The sequence below is a fragment of the Molossus molossus genome, unplaced genomic scaffold (assembly GCF_014108415.1).
Source record: "Molossus molossus isolate mMolMol1 unplaced genomic scaffold, mMolMol1.p scaffold_m16_p_13, whole genome shotgun sequence".
Classification (NCBI taxonomy): domain Eukaryota; kingdom Metazoa; phylum Chordata; class Mammalia; order Chiroptera; family Molossidae; genus Molossus; species Molossus molossus.
Window position 1 is genome coordinate 93,794,911 of NW_023425348.1, and position 15,850 is coordinate 93,810,760.

The 15,850-nt window shown below is 64.2% G+C and overlaps 1 protein-coding gene across 3 annotated transcripts in view; it reads left to right on the top strand.

Annotated features, from left to right (window-relative positions):
* Positions 1 to 1,069: 1,069 nt before the first annotated feature.
* Positions 1,070 to 15,850, top strand: part of TPCN2 (two pore segment channel 2) — a 29,268-nt gene continuing 14,487 nt past the window's right edge. For 2 of the 3 annotated variants that reach the window (XM_036260107.1, XM_036260110.1), the window contains exons 1-8: positions 1,070 to 1,206; positions 4,198 to 4,259; positions 4,969 to 5,045; positions 5,431 to 5,608; positions 7,210 to 7,326; positions 11,151 to 11,257; positions 11,718 to 11,790; positions 15,385 to 15,487. In XM_036260107.1, the coding sequence (XP_036116000.1) occupies positions 1,107 to 1,206; positions 4,198 to 4,259; positions 4,969 to 5,045; positions 5,431 to 5,608; positions 7,210 to 7,326; positions 11,151 to 11,257; positions 11,718 to 11,790; positions 15,385 to 15,487 (817 nt within the window). In that variant the 5' untranslated portion in view covers positions 1,070 to 1,106. The remainder of the gene's footprint in view (positions 1,207 to 4,197; positions 4,260 to 4,968; positions 5,046 to 5,430; positions 5,609 to 7,209; positions 7,327 to 11,150; positions 11,258 to 11,717; positions 11,791 to 15,384; positions 15,488 to 15,850) is intronic. The other variant, XM_036260108.1, reaches the window with a different exon arrangement.

Sequence of the window (15,850 nt, forward strand, 5' to 3'; positions counted from 1 at the left end):
TGTGCTCTTGCTGGCTCTGATGATGGACGGAGCCATGAGCAAAGAGACGCGTGGTCTGTAGGAGCTGAGAATGTCCCCTGGCCAACAGTCGGCAATGGGGACCTAGTCCTAGCCCCACGGCAGTGAATTCTGCCCACCGCCTGCATGGGCCTGTTCCAGGTGCTGACACCTTGACCTGGGCCTGGTGGGTTCCTGAGACGAGAACCTGGCAGCCCCGCTGGACTTCTGCCCCCCGGGACTGCGAGACAGTAAACGGGAGTTGTTTGGGGCCAAGTCTGTGATAACGCGTCACAGCGGCAACAGAAAGCAAGCTCTTTCTATATTTTTATCCTCACCCGAGGACATATTTTCGTTTTTTATATATATATATATATTTTTTTTTGTTCAGATAGAGTGGGAAGGAGAGAGACAGGGAAACATCGACGTGAAAGGGACACATGGAGTGGTCGCCACCTGCACAACCCAACCAGGGCCGGAGACAAACTGCAACCGAGGTACATGCCCTGAGCGGGAACCGAACCGCGGTCTCTCTGGACCGCAGGCCGACGCTCTAACCTTGAGCCAAACCGGCCAGGGCAAGCTCTTTCTACATTAATATCGCAAACGCTTTTTATACACTTGTAAATATTTTTCTAGTGTGTCCTTTGTCTTTTAAACTTCACCCTCCATTAAATTTGATCCTAATTTCACTATCAGAGTTCCCTTTTGGGAAGTGTCCTTTGTAGTCACCCCCACATATCCAACACACGTGCAGAACAGATTCCTAGGCACCGCCCGCGGCCGCTGATTCAGGTCTGGGAGGGCCCGAGTTTGCTTTCCCACCCAGTGCCCAGCGCCGCCGAGCCGCACGGCCTGAACCACTCTGGCAGCCGGTCCCAGGTGGAAGGAAGCTGAGCGCCACAATCCGGGGGGCGGGACCCTGGAAGACCCGCCTCCACACGCGAGAACTGCGTCCTCACTGGCTGGTAGCAAAGGACACGCCCCCGACGTCACAGTGCTGGTCTCGTCTCCCGAACTCCAGGGGCGGGGACGCTGCGCCTGCGCAGTGGAGCTCGGCGCTCTAGTTCGGAGCGTCTGCGAGGGTCCCGTTGGCGCGCGGTGACCCCATGGCGGAGTCGGAGCCCCTTCTGAGCCGGGCCCGGGGCGGCAGTGGGCGTGGCTGCCCGGAGGGCTTACCCGCTCGCTGCAGCGTCCAAGTCGGCCCTGGTGAGCGGCGGCCTGGGGGGGGCCGGGCCACGCGGGGTGGAGCGCGGGGGTCCCGTGGCCCGCGCCGTGTCGCTGCTGTCGCTGCGGGCGCGCCCCACCTGGCCGGCCGAGGTCCGAGCGGGCTTGGGCAGCGCGGGCCGGACGCCTTCCGGAGGGCGTCCCCCGCCGGGCGCGGAGTTGGGGACGCCGGGGGCGGCTGTCTGCCTGTCCCGGACCAGCCGGGCGGAGAGCGCACCGCCGGCCTCGCCCGTCCCCGTCCGAACAGCCCGGGGCAGCCAGCCCTCTGCCGCCCCGGAGTACCCCGGGTGGCCCCAGACCACGTCCCTTTCCGTGGGTCGCCTGGTGACTCCTCCGAGGCAGCAGTTCCATTTCTCCGGTTCTTACGGGGGAAACTGAGGCACAGAGCGGGCATCTCCCACCCAAGGTCACCCAGTCAAGAAGTGGCCCAGCCCGGAGTGACTTGCAAGTTCTTTTGCTCTACCTCCTCACTCCCGGTCCCAGGAGGCTCCCCAGTGGCTGATCCCCTTCCGTTTGGGGTTGGAGAGGCCGCTCCAGACCAGGCAGCTTCCTCCCTTTGCCCTCCGCAGCCCCTCCTGGCTTTCCTGTGTACCGGAAGAGAGTTGGCTGAATCTGGGGCAGCAGGAGGGCTGCAAGAGGGGCGCCCATCCCTCCCTGGAGGGCTTCAGCCTCCTTTTATGGAGGAGGAAACTGAGTCCCAAAGAGCCTCTGGGACCTGTGCAAGGTCACAGCCCTGGGACCTGGTTCTGCCACTTTCACACCATGCTGGGCACTTCTTCCAGGGTCAGTTTCCCTCTCTTGGCTTACTTTGCTCTGTCCAGGAGGGGCCTGTGGTGTGTGCCCAGCCGTGGAGTCTCAGTGGTCAGTCTTGACAGGAGAGATGAGACAACTGGAGGCTGAGGTGGCCGCCTGCCTGCCCATCCCAGACTGTCCCCGGAGAGTTCTCCGTCCAGCCTGTGCCAGGCCTCGCAGGGCCCTGGACAGGGATGTACGGTGGCATTCAGGGAGTACGGACTTCCCTTCTGGAGGTCTGGGTACCTTTCTGTGCGCCACTTCCTGGCTGTGTGACCTTGGCAGGTTGCCTAACCTTTCTGAGTCTCAGTAAAAGGGACATAGTTACAGGTGCTGCTGAGGGGCATTGAGGAGTCGGAGGGAAGCCACAGCACACCCACAGCACAGGGCCGGCCAGCCCGGGGAGCTGGTGCTGATGGCCGTTCTGGGAGGAGTACCATTAGTGCCGTCCCGGCAGACGAGACCCGCGCGGTAGAGATCGTGGGGAGGGCTCTTTTTAAAAAAATATGTTTTCATTGAGTTTTTAGAGAAAGAGGAAGGGAGAGAGACATTTATGTGAGAGAGAAACATCCATCAGCTGCCTCCTGCATGCGCCCTACTGGAGACTGATGCCCTGACCCAGAATTGAACCAGGACCTCTCAGTCCATGGGACGACGCCCAGTCCACTGAGCCTCACCAGCTGGGCCGGAGCTCTTTGTAGACACTGGCCTCAGGGAGCGCTTCTGAGAATGTGAACAGGAGCTCCCTGTCAGGCTGCTGGGCCAGCTTGGGGACCCAGGGCAGTGGTGAGTGGCTCCTGGATGGGGCCCTGTGCTCAGGGTTGTGCGTCCGGAAGTCGGATTCTCCTACCAGCCAGGGTGGGGCCCTGCTGCTGCTGGGTGTCCCGCCAGTGACCCCGGTGAACCCTGCCGTGGAGTCCTGACTCAGCCACCTACTGGCCACAGTGTGAGGATAGTCGCTTTCTCTTCTTGTTCTTACTGGTTATGAAAAAGTCAGGGGACAAGGGATCTGTCTGCTATGAAAGGGGCTTTTTAGTAAGAATAATAGCAGATGTCACGAAGTTACTGTGCACTTCAGCGCGTCAGTCCTGTGGTGTAGGGTCTCCGAGGAACCAGAGAGGCCAGAGGCCTGCCCAGGGCACACTGGGTGCTGGTCACGTGGGACATGGAGCCTGGGGTCGGCGGAGGGGAGGCTTCACGCAGGGACTGGTCCAAAGCTAAGGTGGGATGCAGTGTCTGGGCCCCTGCTGTGCTCTCTTCACCCCGACACTCCCACCTGCTGTGGCCAGTGGGATGCTAGGGGTGCCGACAGACAGGTGATTGCCACCCAGGGTGATGAGTCCCTGGGCCAGCAAGGTAGAAGACAGTGCTCCTGGTAGGGCTCACGGCCTGTGCACGGGCTTGGAGGCCTTGGAGGGCTTGGCCTTGGTGGAGCCAAGTTCAGGGTGAGTGGCATGGAGGGCACAGGGTGGAGGAAGCAACAGGAGAGGAGGCCGCAGTGCCAGGCTGGGGTGAGCCTTTCTCCTGTAGCAGTGGGACACACAGGGAGCACTGATGGGCTCATGTGGGTCTGTGACAAGATCCCTCTGGCTGCTGCAGGATGGGAGAGGGAGGCTGGTGCTGGGGGCTGCAAAGCAGGGGGATGGGCCTTCCAGAGGTTTGGTGCCCCAGGACCTGGAGAGCTCAGGAGGCCACACCCAGAATTCTACCAACCAACGACCAATAGCCAGGCGAGAGTGTTGGATGAGCTCTGGGCAGTTCCTGGGGTGCCCAGGACAATCTTGGCCTGTGATGGCTTGCCCGGGACTGAGGCCCTTCAGCTGCACCCCTTTCCTGGGCCTGGAGCGAGCCTGGGCCCCTGGCTCCTGTCTCTTCTTATCTCAGAAGCTGAATCCTTTAATCTCCCCAGGCTGAGATTCCATTTCTTTCCCGGGGCGGGAGCCCGAGTACTTGGCACCTGATGAAAAGACACTTTACCTGTTCAGACCCTGCCACGCACTGGGCCCAGCGCCGGGTGGGGCTGTCTTCCGGGCGGGTGCAGACTCGCAGTGGGGGGAAAGGCATCGCTCGGGAGCCTTGGAAAAGCACGCAGCCAGGTTCTTTCCTTGACCTGTCACCCTGCGTTGGGGAGCATCATGTGTTCCCTGTCTCACCTGGCGTGTTTGTTCCCTCTGCTCCCAGGTGCGGCCTGGAAGGATCTGTGCTTGGAACAGGCTGTGGTCTTTATCGAGGATGCGATCCAGGTGGGCAGCACCTGCGCCCAGTGGCTGTGCCCGGGCTCGCCCGGGCTGTGGGGAGTGGGTGGTGGCTGCTCTGCTGGCCCTTTACCCCTTGCCTCCTGGAGCCAGGTCCGAGGTTGGTGGACCGTAACCGTGGTGGCCTGGCCCTGAGCTCAGTCCCCTCGAGTCCCTCCTGAAAGTGGGCGCTGAGATTTCTCCTGGGTCCCCGGTCATCTGGTGTGTCGGCTTACCGCGCACTGCAGACCTGCTGTGTGCTGCGCCGTCCCGGGCCTGTGCAAGGTGCCCGGAGATGGCGAGACCATTCCCCGCCTGCAGACGACACGCAGGCTCCAATAGGGACGTAGGCTATAGAAGTGAGCTTTGCCCCACATGTGGAATTAGGCTGGGGGCGTCCTGGGGGTGGCACAGTTGTCATGGGGGTAAGGTGTGGGCCTCGCCTGCACACAGAGGGCACAGCTGTACATTCAGAAATTGGGTGTCCCTTCAGTGGACCTGCCTGCTCTGGCGGTCCGGCCCCCGGGGCGCTCTCTCCTGCCGGACCAGCCTTAGAGCTTGGCACAGTGACGTTGCTGGGTCATGATAGAGCACCTTGCCCCGTGCTGAGTTGAACTGAAGTCCACCTGCGAGTCCCAGCCTGTCTCCCCACCGGGGGCCTGCATGTGGCACCGCGGGGACCCCCCTCATGCTCTCCTCTGTGACTGTTCACTTCCAGTATCGGTCCATCAACCACCGCATGGATGCCAGGTCGATGTGGCTTTACCGATGGTATTACTCGGACGTGTGCCAATGGTGAGGACGCACATGGGGGTGCAGGGCCCCCGGCTGGGAGGGGGAGGCTGGTCTCGGGCTGCAGGCAGGCTCCCTGTCCCCATGGTGGAGAAGGTGCTGTCTGCCCTTCGTACTGGAGAGGAGCCAGCCTGTAGACAGGACGGCCTCTCTGGCGAGGGTTCCCTTCCAGAACATTCTGGTCAGCCATGGCAATTGAGTTTCGACTTGATAAGTGTTATCTGACCACACAGGAGTGGCCACAAAGCAGGAAGTGTGGTTCCACCCTGGGGACCCGGGCACCTGCCCTGCTCCTCTCTGGGTGTTCCGCCTGCCCCTCTGCTTTTTGGCCCGGAGTGTGGTGGTTCTCACATTTTAACCTTTTTTTTTTTTTTTGTCCCCTTTGCAGGATTTTGAGCTTCGTCATCTTCTTGATCCTGTCTTTGGCTTTCATTGAGACCCCTTCCTCGTTCACCAGCACGTCGGACGCCCGCTACCGCGCGGAGCCCTGGCACCCGCCCTGCGGGCTCACCGAGAGCGTGGAGGCCCTCTGCCTGCTGGTCTTCACGGCCGACCTCGCCGTGAAGGTGCGCGCCGGGCCGCCCCGCGCGCTGCCCTCTGACCGCCTAGTAGCTTCTGTTTGTATCTAGTTATTTAAAAATTCTTTTCTTTATTGATTATAGAGAGAGAGGAAGGGAGAGGGGGAGAGGGAGAGAGAGAGAGAAACGTCATTGAGAGAGAACATCGACTGGCCGCCTCCTGCACGCCCCCCACTGGGGATTTGGCCCACAACCTGGGCATGTGTCCTGACTGGGAATTGAACCTGCGACTTCCTGGTACATGGGTCGACGCTCAGCCATTGAGCCACACCAGCAGGGTTACTATTTTTATTTTTAATATTCACCCAATATTCTCTAATACATATATTAGAGAGAGAGGAGGGTGGGAAGAGGGAGAGAGATCAGTGTGAGAGGAACATCAGTAGGTTGCTTTCCACGTGCACCCAGACTGGGGGTTGGACCGTAAGCTTCGGGGGTACAGTGTGATGTGCCAGCCAGCCGAGCCGCTGGCTGGCCTCTGAGTGCTTTCCAGGGCCCCGAGCGCTCTGCCTCGTGGCCAGCCGGACGGGGACCTCAGTTCTTAGAGAATTCTGGGCCTGGGAGCAGAGGCTGTGTCCCTCAGAGAGGTGACAGTCTGGGTGGCCAGCAGGGGCGCACAGCCTTGCAGGACCTGTGGGAGTGAGGAGCGCTCCCGGCCACTCTCTCGCCCCGAGTGGAGAGGCGCAGGCGAGGAGCTGGGCGAGGGTGGGAAGGGGTCTGCTAATCATGCCGCTGCCACCCCTGTGCCCCGCGTCCGACTCTGGGTCTGTCTGTGACCCACGTCCTGCCAGAAGCTGGAGCCGGGCCTGCCTTGCCCACTTGAGCTTCTGATTGGTGTCCAGGCTTCGGAGCCTGAAGGGCTGGGTCTCGCTGCTGCCACCGGCTGTGACCTCCGCTGAGCAAGGGTGCCACTGCTGCTGTCTGGGCCCGCGGGGTGCGCTCCCTGCCTGCGGGCTGCAGTCACGAGGTGCCCTTGGCCTGACTGGGAGACCTGCTGGGTGCTGACCAAGAGAGGCGTGGGCACTGAGGGCCCGAGGAAGTTTCTTATTTCTTCTTTTTGTCCTATTTTGTGGTTAGGAGGTCTTGGGGGTTTTAAACTGGAACTGAAACTGGTGAGAAGTCCTCAGTTTGAATGGTGGCATTTCGGGAAATCTCAAAAGAGGATGATCTTTTTATCCACAAGCTGTGACTTCTGAAGGTGCCAGTGATATGGGAGGTAGGGGTAGGTGACGGGGACAAAATCCCGTCCTCCCAGGCCACCTGGTGTGATGGTGGAGCTGAGGAGGTACCCGCCCCCCTCGGTTAACAAAAACGCTGAGTCCTGCGCCTTTGCATTTTGCTGTACAAACTAAATTGATGGTTGGATGGGCAGAGCGGGCTGGGCCTGGTTAAGGACGAGAAAACCAGCATCCGAGCTGCTAAGCACCAAGCTCAAGGTCTCTGGCTGCCTGAGGCCACTGGGGGGCTGGGAGGGAGCTCGGCTTCCTGTTCCCCACGTCACGTGGAGACCACGCTGCTTGCTGAGGTGCCTTGTGCTCTGACCACCCAGCCTGGCCCTGCGCACCCGCTCACCCCCCTCTCTCTCGCAGAGCTACCTCGTGGGATGGGCCCAGTTCCGGAAGAGCCTCTGGCTGCTGGCCTACTTCATGGTGCTGGTCTTGTCTCTCGTGGACTGGATGGTGTCGCTGAGTCTCCTCTGCCAGGAGGTAGGTGTGCGGCGGCTCCCCGGCGGGAGCTGGGAGCTCTGGGCAGGCTGCCGCGTGCAGAGCTGCCCAGGCGAGCGCTGGGCACTGTCCTGAGGTCCTGCAGCCGGCCACCCTCCGCCCAGCCTCGCCTCTCCATTTCCCCGAAGAACAGCCAGGAGCCCTGTGACTTGGTAGCGCAGAGCTGGGCAAAGGTGGTTTGGGGACATCTGTATCCGTCAGGACTGGTCAGGGACCCAGAAGCCAGAAGCCCACCAGGTGCTTTAGTGGAAGGAGTTTCATGCAGGGACTTAAGCAGGCGTTGAGTCTCCAAAAGAGCAGAAAGGAGACCCATCGGAGTCAGAGAGAACTGCGAGGCCCCTCCCCCAGGGCTCCCAGAGCTGGAGCCTGCCCTCTGACCTCTGGGGAGGGCCACTTCCTGGGCACCAGTGCCGGTGCTGGTGCTGCCCAGAGGCTGGATGAGGTTGGTTCTGGGAGCACAGAAAGCATAGGGAGGCTGGCAGCCCCATGCGCTGCAGGAGCAACAGGTGAACAGAAAGGTCCCATGTCCCCCTCCTGCCCCCTGGCTCCCTCCAGTGACCCCACTGACAGAATGGAGCGGGGAGCATCTGATGAAGGAGAAATGCCAGTGGCGGGTCTCAGCACCCACACGCCGCCTCCCACTTTCCTGCAGCAGCACTCAGCTCACAATTTCCCTAAGAGGATGCTGTCCTCCTGCCCACAAGGGAGAGCCCGCCCTCCAAAGGGAACAGAGACTGGCCCGGCCTCCGCTGGCTCCATTGCTGAGTGATGGTCATTGTGTCCCTCTTATTGGCACTTGAACACGCGGTCACTTCAAGCCTAAATGGCCCTTACATGAAACTAGGAAGATTGGTTAACATGTACAAACATGTATGTTGCTGCTGGTCACGGGTCCTGCTGAATGTAGTTTCCTCCTGCTCCCCACTCCCGTGCTCCCCAGCGTGTCTGGGTTCTTTATCTGGCGGGGGGCCCACACTCACTTCTGAGGGGCCTGAGTTCTCGGTGGTCCTGCCTTTGTTGTTGTTAATCCTCACCCAAGGATATTTTTCCATTGAGTTTTTTTTTTTTTTAGAGAGTGGAAGGTGGGGGTGGGGGAGAGAACACATCAATGTGAGAGAGACACATTGATTGGCTGCCTCGTGCACAACCTCAACCAGGGCCAGGGATCAAACCTGCAACGGAGGTATGAGCCCTTGACACCAGCTGGGGCACAGTCCTGCCTTTTTGATCACTGGATTTTCCTGTTGGATGCACCTGGGAGGGTCCCTTACACTAGACCTCCCTGTCCCCCTTGGCAGTAGCTCCCCAGTTCACGCTGCCGGCACCCAACCCTTTACACGGACAGTCACGGAGTGTCCCTGGTGGAAACGTCCCCTTGGAAACGGGCGGCTATGAGCAGCAGGTCCGGCGTTGTGGTGGGGAAGGGAGGTGTGCCCGCTGGCTGAGCCTGCCCAGGCTGGGCCGGGCTAGGCCCTTCCTCACTACTTTGGGCGAGGGGTCCTGGGGGGAGGGGGGGCGACTGCAGAGCTGTGCCTGGGTCTGAATTGGTGTTGGGCCCGAGCTTGGATGGTGTCCTGGGAGAGACCTCTGGGGCAGGGTGGGCAGAGCCCCGACCTGTACATCTGTCTGTCCGGTGGGGACAGATCAGGGCCCTGCACGGGGAGGGCCTGTGTAGTCACCCACCTGCCAGGGGCCACATGGGGGCCAGACTGGACTCTGCTTCTGGCAGGGGGGCCCTCGGTAGTGGCCTCGGTCCCTGCCTTTGTGGCCACTTTGTGTGTGGATGGTGGAGATCGAAGCGGGGTGGCTGAGGGGCTCAGGGACATCCACGGGACCGGTCTTCCTGTCCAGAGAGCCTCTTTTGGGGGATCCCCGTGGTGGCGCTCACTGCCCGTCCACACGCGTCCTCCTCAGACCTCCTGGTCCCCAGCCACCCAGTGTGTTCCTCCAGGCCCCTGACCACCCAGGAGGTGACCCTTGCCCCTGGCACAGCTTTCCTCGGCGCCGCCTCGGGCCGGCTCAGTACCCGGACCCGTCTGCAAACCAGGCCGAGGTGTGTCTCCGTGGCCAGTGGCCTCCCATGGGCACTGGGGCTCTTGGGGCGGTCCGGGGTCCTCTGACCTGCTTGAGTCCAGTCTCATCTCCATGTCTTAACTGGTGGCCTGCTCCTCCCCTAGCTTGTGGCCGAGTGGTCAGGTCACACACGGGCTGCCAGTCACCTGATGGGCCATGGTCACGGCTCTGCCATGGCTGCTCCTCAGAGGACGAGTGTAGGTCACCTGGTGCTCTCTGAGGCCGGGGGACCTGGGCTGAGTGCTGAGGGGGCCTTGCCAGGGCTTCGCTGGCTGGGCTGGCTCCTCCCGCAGGGAGCCCCGTGGGCACAGCTCCCGCCCTCCGTGAGGGCCGGGTGTCCCTGCGTCTGAGCTGACGTGGCCCCAGCGTCGGGGGCTCTCGGGCTGGGTTACTGTGTCCGAGCGAAGCTGCACTCTGGTCTGTGCCTGACCACAGCTGAGGGTCTGAGCCCCTGGCGTGCCGGCAGGACCGTCGGCTCCTGCTTGGCCTGGAGGGAGGCTGAAGGACTCCGGGCTGGGCCTGGACGGGAGCTTCTGTGCAGGGGCAGCGAGCGGATCGAGGGTGCGTGGGTGTCCGCACACATGTCCCCCGGCCTTCGTGGTGCTGTGCCGGGCGCTGGGGTCCTTGTGTGGAGGAGTGTGGCCCAGGGGGCGCAGGGAGCCCCGGGATGTGGGGGGCCTCCTATGTGCTGGTGCTGCCGGCCCTTGTTCTGTTGGGAGAGACCCACCGTCCCAGGAAACACAGATGCCTAATGGGATCTCGAAGTGCCAAGGAAAGGGCCCAAGGCAGCCTGAGGAGGGGCTCTGCCTCCGAGATGGGAGGGCTGGGGACAGCCAGGCAGCTGAGCGGCTTGACGAGGGGCGGCCCAGTGTGGCGCTGGACTGGCCTCCAGGCAGCCGTGGGCGCTGGGCAGCGGGGCGATGCCGCAGCCTTGTGTTTCTGACAGGTCGGCCCGGAGGACGTGGTCTGGGGTGGGGAGCTGGGAGTAGAGGTTGAACTTGGGAGTCCAGAGCAGAAAGGTGGTACCAAAACCCACAAGGTCACCAGGGTGTGGGCCAGAGGACGGAGAGGCGGGACTTGGGTCAGGCACCCAGGAGATGGCCCGAGGTGCTGGGTGGAGGGAGAGGCGGCCATGGTGCCCAAGGCCAGTGGACCGAACGCCACCCTGGGCTCCGAGGCCTGGAGGCCTGGACGGGGACTGATTGGCTGGGGCAGGAGCTGGGACAGGAGCTGGGACACAGGGTAAGTGAAGGTGTTCAGACTTGCATTGTGTAGGAGGGTGGGCTGGGGGTCCTGAGGACAGCCGGGGCTGGAGGGCCCTTTGGTTCTGACCAGTGGGATGAGGGGAAGGCGAGGATGTGTGTGCACGTGTGTGTGTGTGTGTGTAGAGCATGTGCGCACACGTGTGTGGTGTGTGCACCTGCATGTGTGCACATGGGGAGGGTGTGTTTCCTGGGCAGCTTGCTTCTCTGAGGAGGGGAGGAGGCAAAGCCACAGAGGGTGGGGCAGCCCCTGTGAGAGCCTGTGCAGCGCCTCTCTGGGAGGGGCATTGGCTGTCTGCAGGCTGGGAACCCTGACTGCTGAGTCTAAGCCAGGGATGTGACCGGGAGCTGGGAGCCGTGCCTGGGCGGGCTCAGGTGCTGGGGTCTCTGCTGTTTGCCCAGCTACCATGGCAGGTATGGGGTGGACCTTGCGAGCCTGGCCCTGGCACTCAGTGTCCTGGTCTCTTCCAGCCCCTGCGGCTCCGCCGGCTGCTGCGGCCCTTCTTCCTGCTGCAGAACTCCTCCATGATGAAGAAGACGCTCAAGTGCATCAGGTGGTCGCTGCCGGAGATGGCCAGGTGGGCGGGTCCCTCTGCCTGCACCCACCCTCGTTTCGGGTAGCACCCTAGCAGCCTTGCACAGCTTGGAGAGCTGCCGAGTCTTGGGGGCCCGTCCCCACTGTGCTGCTCCCGTCCCTCCTGCTCTCCTTTCACCCCACCCCCAGTTGTACACCTGCCCCCCAGTCCCCGCCTCCACTGGCTCATGTGACTGACCCCTCACCGTCCAGCCCAGGGGGATGGAAGTGGGCTTTTCCCTGAGTCCCTGGGGTCCATGCCCCTGGATTGTGGATAGTCCCTGCCAAACAAAGAGGCTCAGTAGGGCAGGACCCCACGCCGGGCGCATGGCAGTGTGGGCAGAGGAAGGGACCTGCCCCGGGGGCCCGCTGCAGGAAGCTCCCTGGCGGCCGGGTCCTGGGTCCCCATCCTGGCTGGCCTGTGGGCGTCTGCCGGTGCTGAGTGCCTGTGTCCATCCTCCCAGCGTGGTGCTGCTGCTGGCGCTGCATCTGTGTGTCTTCACCATGTTCGGGATGCTGCTCTTCACGGGCGAGAAGGTACCCCTCCACTGCCCCGCCCCGCTCGCGATGAGGGGCGGGCCCTCCGCTGCCCCGCCCCGCTCGCGATGAGGGGCGGGCCCTCCGCTGCCCAGCCCCGCTCTTGATGAGGGGCGGGCCCTCCGCTGCCCAGCCCCCGCTCTTGATGAGGGGCGGGCCCTCCGCTGCCCAGCCCCGCTCTTGATGAGGGGCGGGCCCTCCGCTGCCCAGCCCCCGCTCTTGATGAGGGGCGGGCCCTCCGCTGCCCAGCCCCCGCTCGCGATGAGGGGCGGGCCCTCCGCTGCTCCGCCTCCCTACTCGCGATGAGGGGCGGGCCCTCCGCTGCCCAGCCCCGCTCTTGATGAGGGGCGGGCCCTCCGCTGCCCTGCCCCGCTCTTGATGAGGGGCGGGCCCTCCGCTGCTCCGCCCCCGCTCGCCATGAGGGGCGGGCCCTCCGCTGCCCAGCCCCGCTCTTGATGAGGGGCGGGCCCTCCGCTGCCCAGCCCCGCTCTTGATGAGGGGCGGGCCCTCCGCTGCCCAGCCCCGCTCTTGATGAGGGGCGGGCCCTCCGCTGCCCTGCCCCGCTCTTGATGAGGGGCGGGCCCTCCGCTGCTCCGCCCCCGCTCGCCATGAGGGGCGGGCCCTCCGCTGCCCAGCCCCCGCTCGCCATGAGGGGCGGGCCCTCCGCTGCCCAGCCCCGCTCTTGATGAGGGGCGGGCCCTCCGCTGCTCCGCCCCCGCTCACCATGAGGGGCGGGCCCTCCGCTGCTCCGCCCCGCTCACCATGAGGGGTGGGCCCTCCACTGCCCAGCCCCCGCTCGCCATGAGGGGCGGGCCCTCCGCTGCCCAGCCCCGCTCTTGATGAGGGGCGGGCCCTCCGCTGCCCCACCCCGCTCTTGATGAGGGGCGGGCCCTCCGCTGCTCCGCCCCCGCTCACCATGAGGGGCGGGCCCTCCGCTGCTCCGCCCCGCTCACCATGAGGGGTGGGCCCTCCACTGCCCAGCCCCCGCTCGCCATGAGGGGCGGGCCCTCCGCTGCCCAGCCCCGCTCTTGATGAGGGGCGGGCCCTCCGCTGCCCCGCCCCGCTCTTGATGAGGGGCGGGCCCTCCGCTGCTCCGCCCCCGCTCGCCATGAGGGGCGGGCCCTCCGCTGCTCCGCCCCCGCTCGCCATGAGGGGCGGGCCCTCCGCTGCTCCGCCCCCGCTCGCCATGAGGGGCGGGCCCTCCGCTGCCCAGCCCCCGCTCGCCATGAGGGGCGGGCCCTCCGCTGCTCCGCCCCGCTCACCATGAGGGGCGGGCCCTCCGCTGCTCCGCCCCCTCACCATGAGGGGCGGGCCCTCCGCTGCTCCGCCCCGCTCACCATGAGGGGTGGGCCCTCCGCTGCCCCGCCCTGCTCGCGAGGACGGGCCGGGAGTTCCCGGGCGAGATGAGGACCACCTGCCCACCGTGTCCCCAGGGCCAGCGGTGGCTCACCACAGTGTCCCCCCGCTCCCCTGCCAGCGCACTGGCCTCCCCGGGCCTCCCGGGCTCAGGCACGCACGGCTTTGCCGGCTGCCCCTCCTCCCCTCCCGCCACGGGCGGGGCTTTCTCTGCACCCCTCCCAGCAGGCCTTCCGATTGGCACTTGGGGTCATCAGGATGGCCCCACCACCCGTCCTCTCTCCCAACACCTGTCCCTCTGTCCAGCAGGCATCTCACCACGTCCCTCTTCTCCAGCGTGGGCATCGCCCTCCCTCCCTGCTTCCTGGCTCCCAGCAGCTTGTTGCTGTGTGGAGGTGCCTGCCACCTGCCACTTGGCTGGCCATCAGTCCCTGTTACCTGGCTTGGCACCCCCCATTGCCATCGCCCCCCACTTCTGTGGTCCTGTGTGTCTGTGCTCACTTCCTGGCCAGGGTCGCTACCCCGCATTTGTGGCCGGGGAATGTGGCCAGCGCTCGGTCAGGGCTGGTCTTCATCAGGTTGTAACAGTGTTGGGGGCTGGTGCTCTGCAGCCCAGGAGGGCAGGCTGAGGACTGCCCCTTCAGCCTGGGTGGGGGGAGCCAGCTGTGCGTGTGTGTGTGTGTGTGTGTGTGTGTGTGTCGGGGGAAGGCTGAGGACTGCCCTGCTCAGCCTGGGTGGGGGGAGCCAGGGGTGTGTGTGTGTGTGTGTGTGTGTGTGTGTGTCGGAGGCAGCTAACAATCTCAGGCCCCAGTGCCGTCCACAGCACTGCCCTTGCTGCTGCCTCGAGGAGCCAGGGGTGTGTGTGTGTGTGTGTGTCGGGGGCAGCTAACAATCTCAGGCCCCAGTGCCGTCCACAGCACTGCCCTTGCTGCTGCCTCGAGGAGCCAGGGGTGTGTGTGTGTGTGTGTGTGTGTGTCGGGGGCAGCTAACAATCTCAGGCCCCAGTGCCGTCCACAGCACTGCCCTGGCTGCTGCCTCGAGGAGCCAGGGTGGGTGGGCCTCTGGCCTGGGATGCCGTGTCCCGAGGTGCCCAGAGGGCTGGCCCCTTGCTGGTCGTGTTCTCTGCCTGGGGTGGGCCCCCTGGGCTGTGGTTGTGGGAGGGTCCAGTGCCCTTCCCGCTGGCGGAGTTCAGAGCAGAGCGTGACTCTGGCCACCTGTGTGGGTTTCTTGTCCTCCGGCCCCTCAGGCCCCCTCCAGCCTGACCAGAGAACAGGTCAGGAAAGGTGAGGGCCCACCCCAGGGAGAGAGGGGAGGGCCCACCCCAGGGAGAGGGGAGGGGCCCAGACTCGCTACCTCCTGCCCATGGCGGTGAGAAACCATGGCTGTGAGTGCAACGCCCGCAGCTGTGGGCTCCACGAGCCCAGTGGGTCCCCAGGCACGCACGCCGAGGCAGGTGAGGCCCCGAGGTGAGGAGAGCAGGCTGCCCACAGGCCCCTCCAGTTCCAGCTCCCCGGCCCACCTTGCAGTCGGCTGTGGGTCTCCCGAAGCGTGCCCCTGTGCTGCCCGGCCCAGGCCGGCCTCGGCACCCGGCAGCGCATGGCAGTCGGCTGTGGGTCTCCCGAAGCGTGCCCCTGTGCTGCCCGGCCCGGGCGGCCTCGGCACCCGGCAGTGCATGGCAGTCGGCTGTGGGTCTCCCGAAGCGTGCCCCTGTGCTGCCCGGCCCGGGCGGCCTCGGCACCCGGCAGTGCATGGCAGTCGGCTGTGGGTCCCCCGAAGCGTGCCCCTGTGCTGCCCGGCCCGGGCGGCCTCGGCACCCGGCAGTGCATGGCAGTCGGCTGTGGGTCCCCCGAAGCGTGTCCCCTCTGCTGCCCGGCCCGGGCGGCCTCGGCACCCGGCAGCGCATGGCAGTCGGCTGAAAGCAGGCCAGCTGCCCTGCATGTGGTCTCTTGGTCTCTGGGCCCTGACAGGGTCGGCTGGGCTGACCCAAGCTGGCAGTGGCTGTGCTGGTGTGCAGCTTCCCTGGATGCTGGCTCTTGGGCCTGGAGGCCTTGAGCTTGGTGCTGTCCAGCCTCGAGCAGAGCCTGCTGGGAAATGATGGGGAGATGAGGTGGGGCGGCCGAGGCCATGGTGGTGGTCCCGCCTGGTCGGGTCCAAGGCCTGGAGCTCTGCCGGCCTGTGGCCTTAGCTGCTGGGGACAAGGCCCACTTGGCCCCTCATAGCAGCTGGGTCTGCCCTCAGCAGGACGATGGGCAGGACCGGGAGAGGCTGACCTACTTCCGCAACCTGCCAGAGGCCCTGACGTCGCTCCTGGTGCTGCTGACCACCGCCAACAACCCTGACGGTGCGTGAGCGGCCGGGCTGGGCCGGCAAGGGAGGGGGAGGCTGGGTTACTGCTGAGCCGAGGGCCGGCAGGCTAAGGCCCCAGCCCTCCTGGTGGAGGGAAGCAGGATGGCGAGGGTCCCCTCCCTCCTGCCCTGCCCTCCTTTCCTGATTCCTTCCCCTCTTTTTTCCTTATTTTTTCCCTTTTTTTTTCTATTTTCATCTTACTTTCTCACTCCCTCCTTTTTTTGGTTTGGTTAATTCTCCTCGGAGGATACATATTTTTTTCCCATTGATTAAAAGAAAATTTTTTTCCTTTATTGATTTTTTTTTTTTTTAGAGAGAGAGGAAAGGAGAGGGAGAGAGAGACAGAAACATCGATGAG